A 13,658-nucleotide genomic window follows, 5' to 3' on the forward strand; every position below is an offset into this window, starting at 1 on the left:
GGTACATCAAGTTGATTGTGGAGCTTTAATCCGCTGCTTCTGAGGCTGCTGGGGGAGATTTCCCTTTCTCTTCTTTGTGCGCACAGCTCCCGGGGTTCAGCTTTGGATTTGGCCCCGCCTCTGTGTGTAGGTCTCCTGAGGGCGTCTGTTCCCGTCCAAAGAGGATGGGGTTAAAGTAGCAGCTGATTAGGGGGCTCTGGCTCACTCAGGCTGGGGAGAGGGAGGGGTATGGAATGCTGGGCCAGCCTGCAGCAGCAGAGGTCAGCATGACGTTTCAACAGCCTGAGGTGCGCCGTGTGTTCTGGGAAGTTGTCTCTGGATCACGGGACCCCGGCATTGGCAGGCTGCACAGGCTCCCAGGAGGGGAGGTGTGGATAGGGACCTGTGCTTGCACGCATGCTTCTTGGTGGCTGCAGCGGCAGCCTTAGCATTTCATGCCCGTTTCTGGTGTCTGTGCTGATAGCCACGGCTCACGCCCATCTCTGGAGCTCGTTTAGGCGGTGCTCTGAATCCCCTCTCCTCGCACACCCCGAAACAATGGTCTCTTGCCTCTTAGGCAGTTCCAGACTTTTTCCCAGACTCCCTCCCTGATAGCTGTGGCACATTAGCCCACTTAAGGCTGTGTTCATGCAGCCAGCCCCAGTCCTTTCCCTGGGGATCTGACCTCTGAAGCCCGAGCCTCAGCTCCCAGCCCCCACCTGCCCAGGCGGATGAGCAGACAAGCCTCTCAGGCTGGTGAGTGCTGGTTGGCATCGATCCTCTGTGCGGAAATCTCTCCGCTTTGCCGTCTGCATCCCTGTTGCTGTGCTGTCCTCTGTGGCTCCAAAGCTTCCCCCTGCCACCCACTGTCTCCAACAGTGAAGGGGCTTCCTAGGGTGGGGAAATTTTCCTCCTTCAAGCTCCCTCCCAGGGGTGCAGATCCTGTCCCTATTATTTTGTCTGTGTTTTTTCTTTTTTCTTTGCCCTACCCAGGTATGTGGGGAGTTCCTTGCCTTTAGGGAGGTCTGAGGTCTTCTGCAAGCATTCAGTAGGTGTTCTGTAAGAGTTGTTCCACATGTAGATGTATTTCTGATGTATTTGTGGGGACGAAGGTGATGTCCACGTCTTACTCTTCTGCCATCTTGAACTTCTCCCTTTTATTATTTTTTTAAATTTAATTTTTTAAAATTGCAATCTATGTCCTTTTTTAAAAATAACATTTTCTTAGACTTTAAAATAAAGACTGTTACAAGAGACAAAGAGGGACACTACATAATGATCAAGGGATCAATCCAAGAAGATTTAATAATTATAAATATTTATGCACACAACATAGGAGCACCTCAGTACATAAGGCAAATCCTAACAACCATAAAAGGAGAAATCGACTGTAACACAATCATAGTAGGGGAGTTTAACACCCCACTTTCACCAATGGACAGATCATCCAAAATGAAAACAAATAAGGAAACACAAGATTTAAATGATACATTAAACAAGATAGACTTAATTGATATTTATAGGACATTCCATCCCAAAACAACAGAATAAACTTTTTTCTCAAGTGCTCATGGAACATTCTACAGGATAGACCATATCTTGGGTCACAAATCAAGCCTTGGTAAATTTAAGAAAATTGAAAATCGTATCAAGTATCTTTTCAAACCACAATGCTATAAGGCTAGATATCAATTACAGGAAAAAAAAACCTAGAAAATACAAACACATGGAGGCTAAACAATACGCTACTAAATAACCAAGAGATCACTGAAGAAATCAAAGAGGAAATCAAAAAATACCTAGAAACAAATGACAATGAAAACACGATGACCCAAAACCTATGGGATGCAGCAAAAACAGTTCTAAGAGGGAAGTTTATAGCAATACAGTCCTACCTCAAGAAACAAGAAAAATATCAAATAAACAGCTTAACTTTGCACCTAAAGCAATTACAGAAAGAAGAACAACAAAAAAACCCCAAAGTTAGCAGAAGGAAAGAAATCTTAAAGATCAGATCAGAAATAAATGAAAAAGAAATGAAGAAATTAGTAACAAAGATCAATAAAACTAAACGCTGGTTCTTTGAGAAGATAAACACACTTGATAAACCATTAGCCAGACTCCTCAAGGAGAAAAAGGGAGAAGACTCAGATCAAATTACAAATGAATTACAAATGAAAAAGGAGAAGTAACAATTGATACTGCAGAAATATAAAGGATCATGGGAGATTACTATAAGCAACTCTATGCCAATAAAATGGACAACCTGGAAGAAATGGACAAATTCTTAGAAACGCACAGCCTTCCGAGACTGAACCAGGAAGAAATAGAAAATATAAAGAGACCAGTCACAAGCACTGAAACTGAAACTGGGATTAAAAATCTTCCAACAAACAAAAGCCCAGGACTAGATGGCTCCACAGGAGAATTCTATCAAACATTTAGAGAAGAGCTAATAACACCTACCCTTCTGAAACTCTTCCAAAATATAGCAGAGGGAGTAACACTCCCAAACTCATTCTATGAGGCCATCATCACCCTGATACCAAAACCACATAGAGATGTCACAAAAAAAGAAAACTACAGGCTAACATCATTGATGCACATAGATACAAAAATCCTCAACAAAATACTAGCAAATAGAATCCAACAGCACATTAAAAGGATCATACACCATGATCAAGTGTGGTTTATCTCAAGAATGCAAGGATTCTTCAATGTATGAAATCAGTCAATTTGCTACACCATATTAACAAATTGAAGGATAAAAACTATATGATAAACTCAATAGATGCAGAACAAGCTTTCGAGAAAATTCAACACCCATTTATGATAAAAACTCTCCAGAAAGTAGGCATAGAGGGAACCTAACTCAACATAATAAAAGCCATGTATGACAAACCCACAGCCAACATTGTTCTCAATGGTGAAAAACTGAAAGCATTTCCTCTAAGATAAGGAACAAGACAAGGTTGCCCACTCTCACCACTGTTATTCAACACAGTTTTGGAAGTTTTAGCTAGCCACAGGAATCAGGGAAGAAAAAGAAATTAAAGGCATCCAAATCAGAAGAGAAGTAAAACTCTCACTGTTTGCAGATAATATGTTACTATACATAGAGAAGCCTAAAGATGCTACCAGAAAACTACTACTAGAACTAATCAGTGAATTTGGTAGACTGGCAGGATACAAAATTAATGCACAGAAATCTCTTGCATTCCTATACACAAATGATCAAAAATCTGAAAGAGAAATTCAGGAAACACTCCCATTTACCATTGCAGCAAAAAGGATGGAATACCTAGGAATAAACCTACCTAAGGAGACAAAAGTCCTGTATGCAGAAGACTATAAGACACTGATGAAAGAAATGAAAGATGATACAAACAGATGGAGAGATATACCATGTCCTCGCATTGTAAGCATCAACATTGTGAAAATGACTATACTACCCAAAGCAATCTACAGATTCAATGCAATCCCCATCAAACTAGCACGGGCATTTTTCACAGAACTAGAACAACAAAAAATCACAATTTATATGGAAACACAATTGACGCCGATAGCCAAAGCAATCTAAAAAAGAAAAACTGAGCTGGAAGAATCAGGTTCCCAGACTTCAGACTATACTACAAAGCTACAGTAATCAAGACAGTATGGTACTGGCACAAAAACAGAAATATAGATCAATGGAATAGGATAGAAAGCCCAGAGAGAACCCCACACACATATGGTCACCTTATTTTTGCTAAAGGGGACAAGAGTATACAGTGGAGAAAAGGCAGCCTCTTCAGTAAGTGGTGCTGGGAAAGCTGGACAGTTGCATGTAAAAGAATGAAATTAGAACACTTCCTAACACCATACACAAAAATAAACTCCGAATGGATTAAAGACCAAATGTAACGCCAGACACTATCAAACTCTTAGAGGAAAATACAGGCAGAACACTCTATGACATAAATCACAGCAAGATCCTTTTTGACCCACCTCCTAGAGAAATGGAAATAAAAACAAAAATAAACAAATGGGACCTAATGAAACTTAAAAACTTTTGCACAGCAAAGGAAACCATAAACAAAATGAAAAGACCACTCTCAGAATGCGAGAAAATATTTGCAAATGAAGCAACTGACAAACGATTAATGTCCGAAATATAGAAGCAGCTCATGCAGCTCAATCTCAAAAAAGGAAACAACCCAATCCAAAAATGGGCAGAAGACTGAAATAGACATTTCTCCAAAGAAGATATACAGACTGCCAACAAACACATGAAAAGATGCTCAACATCACCAATCATTAGAGAAATGCAAATCAAAACTACAGTGAGATATCACCTCACAGCGGTCAGAATGGCCATCATCAGACAATCTACAAACAGTAAATGCTGGAGAGGGTGTGGAGAAAAGGAACCCTCCTGCACTGCTGGTGGGAATGTAAATTGATACAGCCTCTATGGAGAACAGTATGAAGGTTCCTTAAAGAACTAAAAGTAGAACTACCATATGACCCAGCAATCTCACTACTGGGCATATACCCTGAGAAAACCATAATTTAAAAAGAGTCATGTACCACAACGTTCATTGCAGCACTATTTACAATAGGCAGGACATGGAAGCAGCCTAAGTGTTTATCGACAGGTGAGTGGATAAGGAAGATCATACATACAATGGAATATTAGCCATAAAAAGAAACGAAATTGAGTTATTTGTTGTGAGGTGGATGGGCACAGAGTCTGTCATCCAGAGTGAAGTAAGTCAGAAAGAGAAAAACAAATATTGTATGCTACACATATATATGGAATCTAAGAAAAAAAAAAGGTTCTGATTAACCTAAGGGCAGGGCAGAAATAAAGACAGAGACGTAGAGAATGGACTTAAGGACATGGGGAGGGAGAAGGGTAAGCTGGGATGAAGTGAGAGAGCAGCACTGACATATATACACTACCAAATGTAAGATAGCTAGTGGGAAGCAGCTGCATAGTGCAGGGAGATGAGCTCGGTGCTTTGTGACCACGTAGAGGGGTGGGGCATGGAAGGCGGGAGGGAGATGCAAGAAGGAGGGGATATGGGGATATATGTATGCATATAGCTGATTCACTTTGTTATCCAGCAGAAACTAACACACCATGGTAAAGCAATTATACTCCAATAAAGATGTTAAAATAAAGTAAAATAAAATAACATTTTCTTATTTGACACAAGAATGCTCCAGGTTCATCTTAAAGTTATTTTCCCACAGGGTTCTAATTCTTTTTTAGTGACAGAGGTCTAGAATTCACTATCCTGGCACCATGTGAGTGGTAAGAGGTAAAGGGGGAAGAAATCACAGGACAGTTCACTCATGCTCATTTTGGACACAATCTGCTTGGCGTGATGGGCCCTACTATTTAGACTTGGCATTTAACATGGTTTTCATTTCTATAGCCTTATATAGTATGTTCTGATTTCAGAGCAAGTTACCTATTATTATTTCTAGATTTTTTTGACCTTTTAAAAACATTGTTTTTTACATGAATTTTAGAATCACATGTCAAAATTCAAGTTCCAAAAAATTTTCGTTGATGTTTTAAAAAGTGTTGCATTTATTATTAGTTTAGGGTAGGATTTATCTATTTTTTTTTTGCAAGATTGGGATTAATAAATGACTTCATTTTTTTCTTCCATTACAGGCTCCAGGAAAAGGCTTACAGTTTTTATCACATAACTCTCGTGTGCCTCTTGTTAAAATTGTTATAGTATAATTGTTTGTAGTTTTGTGTTTGTGAAAAGTATCTTTTTAACATTTCTTCCATTGTCAGTTAACACATATGGAAAAGTGCCTAAACCATGGGTGTATAGTAATGAATTTTATTTAACCAGGAACCAGGTCAATAAATAGAACCTTGTTGGCACCCTGAGGCTCCCCTGTATGCCCTTTCCTAATCACAACCCCCCTCCCTTCCTTTCCTCCTAAAGCCAGCAAATTATGGAAACTAGAGCTGCTTATTAATACATTGTTCAATACAGGGAACTATGACAGTTAAGCAGGGGAGGCTTTCTTCCCTGCCACAGAATTCTTCAGAGGTACTTACTCTGTGGTCCTTTATGTAAGGGCCAAAGAATAATATAATTGACTATTTTTAAGGCTAGCTTTATGAGACAGGCAGATTTATATTTCTTAATTCTGTTTTGTACAGAACGATTCCATCCTTGATTGAGTAAAGCAGAGATTACAATATAAATTAAAAAGAGTCTTTCCAAGGTTTGTTTTGTTTAGATGTCGGAATAGTAGCCTTAGATTATCTAGCTTGATAGAGAAGCTGAAACTGTGGTTCTGATTTTTCTTAGTTTAATGAGGTTGTGGAAACTGCTCAGACCATTTACCAGCCTCAGCTCCCTTCCGGTGCTGCTGATCAAGATAAATGCATGGTTTCTTTCCTGCGTCTCTTAGATTTTGGTGTCCAGTTCTGTCTTGGGGCCTCTTCTCACTGTGTACTTTGTATCTGAGCTGTCTCATACTGTTGCTTCAGTGCCTACGGTTATCCTCATAAAATCCACTTTTATTTCCCAGACCAGGCTTTCCTGACCTGTGATTCTCTTAAATTCAAAGAATTGACTTTTAGGGTCATCTTAACATCTACCTGATTGAGTTGTTAGGGATCAGGAATTTGACCAAAGTCTGGCCTAGGGAAATTTTTGCAGAATAGGAAGTACAGAGGAAACAGCCTATGGAAATGAGTGGTTACGCTATAAAATATGTTATATTCATTATATTATTAGATATATTATCATTAGTTTCAATGCTTCATCTCTATCTTCATACAAATAGGGTCTTTATAGTTGTTTGTACCTTTTGAGAAATGATCTTGGTATTATGCTTGAAGTGATAATTCCAAAAACCTTGTCTATTTCTCCCTATCTTTAACTTTCTGAAGTGCTAATTAGAAAGCGCCCATATTCTTACAGATATTAATAGCACTAAGTTAGTGGTGGCTTTGCCACCACTTTGTTAGTTGGGGCTCTTTTTTATTTTCAATTCTGTCTCAGTGAATTCGTTAATGAATATCTGTTTCTGAAAAATGCAACTTTAAAATCCCTAATGTTACAATTCTGTTTCGATTATAGTGGGTTTTTTTTTAAAGAAATATACTAATAACTTTTGGTTTTGCTTCTAGAAAAACTGATTGCTTATCAACGAGAATTTCTTGCTTTAAAAGAACGGCTCCGAATAGCTGAACACAGAATCTCTCAGCGGTCTTCCGAACTCAATGCCATTGTACAGCAGTTCAAGCGTGTAGGAGCAGAAACAAACAGAAGTAAGGATGCGGTGAATAAATTTTCAGGTACAGACGATATTTTTGGTTTTATGAAAAGATTACATTTTCAACGGGTCATGTGAAATACTCTCTTTGAAAGTTGTCTAGAGTCGCAACATTTGTTACCCTCTACAGAGAGAAAAATCACCATACAAAACTTTTTCTATTGTGGTTAATTATAAAACAAGTTTATTAATTGCTAAATTTGATTTAAAGAGAGTAATATTAAGTTAAGTTTCAGTTGTATAAATTTCACTGCCAATAGTGAAGAACCAGCGTCTTTTAAAAAAAACATTTAGAATGAGACTAAAATTTAACTTGGTGTTTATGCATATTTCTGTTGTGGCTTGTGTGGACTTCAGATGGACTCTGGGGAACCTTTGAGCTATTTGAAGCAATTAGTGCTCTCAGATATGACTTAATAAGAAATAAAAAGATATAGTTTTATAATGGGTACTTTTGGGGGTACCTGACCTGTTCCCTCTCTGAGAAATTCTGGTCTGAGTGAAATGAGTATCAACCATCTTCTGTTTCTATCCTATTCTTATTCTAATGACTAAATCGATATATGTATATAATCAGTTCACTCCAAATCTACATAATCTTCCACGAATAATATACTTTTTCATTTAGCATTATCTGTTATAATCTTTCACCATTAATTCCTCTCATCTTGAGATTCACTACCTTACCTTATTTTTGGAGATTCATGCCCCTTTCTTCCCCTCCTGATTTTAAAATTTGTATTATGGCACTGTAACATTTAAAATTATGGAATGGTTAACATTCTTTGTTTTCTTCTAGTCTTTTTTCCATGCATATTTTTCTTCAAAAGTGTAATTGTGTGTTTTATGGCCTTATTTTTGCTCTTGAAATTATGCTATTAGCATTTTACTATGGCATTGAATATTCTTTTAAAATACCATTTTTGATGACATATATATCAGCTAATCATATACTATAATATATTAAATATTTTTCTACAAATAGGCAAATAGGATTTTTCTGGGTTGTTTTTGTCCCCCAATTTATAACTCTGTGAAGAACATCTCTGTATATAAATCGATTACTTTTATGGTAGGCCTTAAGTTATTTTCATTAGATTATGACTTTCTTAAAAACAGAATCTGTGTTTTGATGACTGTTGATTTCCAACCACGTGCCACAGTGGCTGGAACAAAACCAATAATTCACTAAGTATTTATTGATTGCATAGAAGTTAAATTCCTAAAAGGGAAATTACTGAATAATAGGGCAGGAATGTTTTAAGGGTTTTGATGCTGTTCTTAATAGCTGAAACATTTATCACATTATCACCACAATTTAATATTACTGTTTAATCTGCTAACTTAATTTGATGGGTAGATATTGTTGTCTTGTAATTTGTAGTTGTTGCCTTTACATGAGGTTAAACTTTAATTTCATGTGTGATAGTTTCGTTTCTTTTGTGAACTTTCGGTTCTGAATATTCAGAGTATTTTAAGGGAATTTTCATATTGCTCTGTATAAAATTGTTACTGAGACTGCAAGTCCTTACTGCTAGCTTCCTTATTTAAAAGGTTAAGTTCTAGTTCAATGGAATTGTAAAACAATATTGATTATCCTATCAAGGTTTTATTTTCTATTATATTAAATGGTTCATTGGTTCCTCTCATAAAAACTGAAAAACGATTTCAAAGTTATGAACTGTACCAAACATTCTCAACTTGTGCTGTTTAAATTAGTGTACTTGAACTAAAAAAAAAATCTTCCATGTGAAATTTTGGTCAAATATAATAGCATAAAAAAGTGAAAGTTACTGGTGGTCGTTGTACTTATTATTATTACATTTTCATGAGTGGATAGCGTGTTTACAGTCTGTCCCCCAGGGCTTGAGTTCTGACACATTATAAAGGTGAGTGGTTCACATTCTATCTTCTCGTGGTACTCTGGCTGACCTTTTTAGCTTCATTCAGACTGTTCTCATCATCATGACTCTGTGAGACTCTGGTTGCCTAAGTGTCCATGGAAATATCATTGACCAAAGTATGAAATTAGGATAGAAAATTCTTTTAGTTCTCATAAATTTTTACCACTATCTTTGTAACGTCAGCAACTTCTATAAGTGAGGTATTACCGTGGATTGATTATACTTCTGTATTTCAGATGGTACCCTAAAGCTCTTGAGGGAGTTAACAAGCAAAAAATCTCTTCAAGTGCCAAGTATTTATTACCATTTGCCTCATTTATTACAAAATGAAGGAAGCCTTCAACCTGTTGTGCAGATTGGTAATGGAAGAACAGGAGGTATGTTTGTTTTCTTTCCTATTGTATTTGCACTGCTGGTCTTAATTATGTCTTGGAGTATTATGTTGACCCTTATAAGTCAGGCAAGTCGGGAGTCAAGATGGCGGGCTAGGAGGATGCAGAATTCACATCTCTGCACAACTAGGGCACCTACCAGGCACCAGTGGGGGACCACAGACACCTAAGGGGCGGGAGGAACCCCCCCAGTGATGGGGAAGGATGTGGGGCGTGGGGGGAGTGAAGGGGGAGGAGAAGTGGAGGCGGGACAGGACTGGCGTCCCTGAGGGGTGGCTGGGGGAGGGGAAGGGATCCCATGCCAAAGCGGGAAATGGGGGAACCACTGGGAGAGCAGAGGATCAGGGAGCGTGGCCAGGTTTCCCCTGCCCACTTGGGCCCCTGGGAGCCTGCTGAGATCCCAGGACGGGTCCTCTGCCCGCCAAGGCCCCCTCCAGCCACGCGGGTCCTGAGGGAGTGGGAGGGAGGGAAGGGGAGCAAAAATAAAGGCCGGACCTCTGGGTGGGAGAGGGGAGGAGTTCCTACACCCAGCGGGACCCACCCACGGTTAGGGGTCCAGTGGTGACGGGGGAGACCCTGGGGGAGACAGTGGGGGAGGGGCGTGGAGGAACAAAAGGGACGCGGGCAGCGCTTTCCCTGTCCACTCAGGCACCGGGGAGCCTGTTGGGCTTCTGGGCCTAATCCTCTACCCTTGGAGCCTCCCTCTTGCCATGCCGAGCCCAAGCCCCGACCCTACACCCCCACCTCTACACTCAGAGGACCCCCCTGCATCGCGCTGGGCCTAAACCCCACCCACACACCCTCACTCAGGGCCTTACCTCCAAACTCTGGAACTCTGCACTCCAGAGGCCCTCCTTTAGACATGCTGCCTCTCTCCTTCCATGCAGGTCCTAAGCAGAGGCCCTGCCCCACGCTTGAACGTCACCCGGCCTAGGCCCCGCCCCCAAGGCCTTTTCTGGCTGTGTGTCTTGAGCCTAGGACCCGCCCCATGCTCACCCCCACCTGCCTTGTTCCCCCCCACCCTAAACCCCGCTGCTGCCTAAGTTCCACCCCTGCCTAAACTCCGCCCCCATAGCCAAGGCTTTTTTTTTTTTTTTTTTTTCCCTTTTTTCCTCTTTTAGATTGGGGTTCTGTTTTACCTTGTTGATTAATTTATATTCTTATTTTTCCTAATCTTTTATTTTTCTAATTTTATTTTATTCCTTATACTTTGTTATAGTTCTCTCCTTTTGTCTTGTTCACCCCCTTTTTTTTCTTTTTTCTGTTGTGGTTTTATTTTACCTTGTTGCAGTTGTTTCAATTATATTTTTATTTTTCCTAATATATTTTTCTAATTTTATTTTGTTTTTTATTCTTTGATATTGTACTGCTCCTTTTTTCTTTCTTTCTTTCTTTTTTCTTTTTTTTTGCCACATCATGCAGCTTGTGGGATCTTGGTTCCCAGGCCAGAGTTCCTGTGGTGGGAGCTCCAATTCCTAACCGCTGGACTAACAGAGAACCTCAGACCCCAGGGAATATTAATCAGAGTGAGGCCTCCTGGAGGTTCTAATCTCAGCACCAAGACCTGGCTCTATCCAACTGCCTGCAAACTCCGGTGCTGGACACCTCAGGCCAAACAACAAGTAAGATAGGAATATAGCCTCACCCATCAAAAAAAAAAAAAAAAAAGAAACGAGAAAAAATATGTTACAGACGAAGGAGCAAGGTAAAAACCTACAAGACTAAATAAATGAAGACGAAATACGCAACCTACCTGAAAAAGAATTCAGAATAATGACAGTAAAGATGACCCCAAATCTTGAAAACAGAATGGAGAAAATACAAGAAACATTTAACAAGGATCTAGAAGAACTAAAGAGCAAAGAAACAGTGATGAACAAAATAACTGAAATGAAAAATACTGTAGAAGGAATCAATAGCAGAATAACTGAGGCAGAAGAATGGATAAGTGACCTGGAAGATAAAATGGTGGAAATAACTTCCAGGGAGCAGAATAAAGAAAAAAGACTGAAAAGAATTGAGGACAGTCTCAGAGACCTCTGAGACAACATTAAATGCACCAACATTCGAATTACAGGGGCCCCAGAAGAAGAGAAAAAGAAAGGGTCTGAGAAAATATTTGAAGAGATTATAGTCAAACATGGGAATGGAAATAGTCAATCAAGTCCAGGAAGCACAGAGTCCCATACAGGATAAACCCAAAGAGAAACACACTGAGACACATACTATTCAAACTATCAAAAATTAAATACAAAGAAAAAATATTAAAAGAAGCAAGGGAAAAACAACAAATAACATACAAGGGAATCCCCATAAGGTTACCAGCTGATCTTTCAGCAGAAACTCTGCAAGCCAGAAGGGAGTGACAGGACATATTTAAAGTGATGAAAGGGAAAAACCTACAACCAATACCCAGCAAGGATCTCATTCAGCTTTGACAGAGAAATTAAAACCTTTACAGACAAGCAAAAGCTAAGAGAATTCACCACGACCAAACCAGCTCTACAACAAATGCTAAAGGAACTTCTCTAAGTGGGAAACACAAGAGAAGAAAAGGACCTACAAAAACAAACCCAAAACAATGAAGAAAATGGTAGTAGGAACATACATATCGATAATTATCTTAAATGTAAATGGATTAAATGCTCCAGCCAAAAGACATAGACTGGCTGAATGGATACAAAAACAAGACCCATGTATGTGCTGTATACAAGAGACCCACTTCAGACCTAGGGACACATATAGACTGAAAGTGAGGGGATGGAAAAAGATATTCCATGCAAATGGAAATCAAAAGAAAGCTGGAGTAGCAATTCTCATATCAGACAAAATAGACTTAAAATAAAGACTGTTACAAGAGACAAAGAAGGACACTAAATAATAATCAAGGGATCAATCCAAGAAAAATATATAACCATTTTAAATATTTATGCACCCAATATAGGAGCACCTCAATACATAAGGCAAATGCTAACAGCCATAAAAGAGGGGATCTACAGGAACACAGTCATAGTAGGGGAGTTTAACACCCCACTTTCACCAATGGACAGATCATCCAAAATGAAAATAAATAAGGAAACATAAGCTTTAAATGACACATTAAACAAGATGGACTTAATTGATATTTATAGAACATTCCATCCCAAAACAAGAGAATACACTTTCTTCTCAGGCTGTGCTCATGGAACATTCTCCAGGATAGACCACATCTTGGGTCACAAGTCAAGCCTTGATAAATTTAAGCAAATTGAAATTGTTATCAAGTATCTTTTCCAACCACAGTTCTATGAGAGTAGATATCAATTAGAGGAAAAAAACTGTAAAGTATACAAACACATGGAGGCTAAACAATACACTACTAAACAACCAAGAGATCACTGAAGAAATCAAAGAAGAAATCAAACAATACCTAGAAACAAATGACAATGAAAACACGACGACTGAAAACCTGTGGGATGTGACAAGAGCAGTTCTAAGAGGGAAGTTTATAGCAATACAATCCTACCTCAAGAAACAAGAAAAATATCAAATAAACAACCTAACCTTATACCTAAAGCAATTAGAAAAGAAGAACAAAAAACCCCCAAAGTTAGCAGAAGGAAAGAAATCATAAAAATCAGATCAGAAATAAATGAAAAAGAAATGAAGGAAACAATAGTAAAGATCAATAAAGCTAAAAGCTGGTTCTTTGAGAAGATAAACAAAATTGATAAACCATTAGCCAGACTCATCAAGAAAAAAAGGGAGAAGACTCAAACCAACAGAATAAGAAATGAAAAAGTAGAAGTAACAGCTGACACTGCAGAAATACAAAGGGTCGTGTGAGATTACTACAAGCAACTCTATGCCAATAAAATAGACAACCTGGGAGAAATGGACAAATTCTTAAAAAAGCACAGCCTTCTGAGACTGAACCAGGAAGAAATAGAAAATATAAAGAGACCAGTCACAAGTCTGAACTGAAACTGAAACTGGGATTAAAAATCTTCCAACAAACAAAAGCCCAGGACCAGATGGCTTCACAGGAGAATTCTATCAAACATTTCTAGGAGAGCTAACATCTATCCTTCTCCAACTCTTCCAA

The 13,658-nt window shown here is 38.8% G+C and overlaps 1 protein-coding gene across 1 annotated transcript in view; it reads left to right on the forward strand.

The window, feature by feature from the left end:
- MGAT4A (alpha-1,3-mannosyl-glycoprotein 4-beta-N-acetylglucosaminyltransferase A) overlaps positions 1-13,658 on the forward strand; it is a 98,716-nt gene that overhangs the window by 35,443 nt on the left and 49,615 nt on the right. Inside the window, exons 2-3 of the mRNA XM_060027306.1 lie at positions 7,133-7,300; positions 9,419-9,559. Coding sequence (XP_059883289.1) covers positions 7,133-7,300; positions 9,419-9,559 — 309 coding nt within the window. The remainder of the gene's footprint in view (positions 1-7,132; positions 7,301-9,418; positions 9,560-13,658) is intronic.

The sequence above is a fragment of the Delphinus delphis genome, chromosome 12 (assembly GCF_949987515.2).
Source record: "Delphinus delphis chromosome 12, mDelDel1.2, whole genome shotgun sequence".
Lineage (NCBI taxonomy): Eukaryota > Metazoa > Chordata > Mammalia > Artiodactyla > Delphinidae > Delphinus > Delphinus delphis.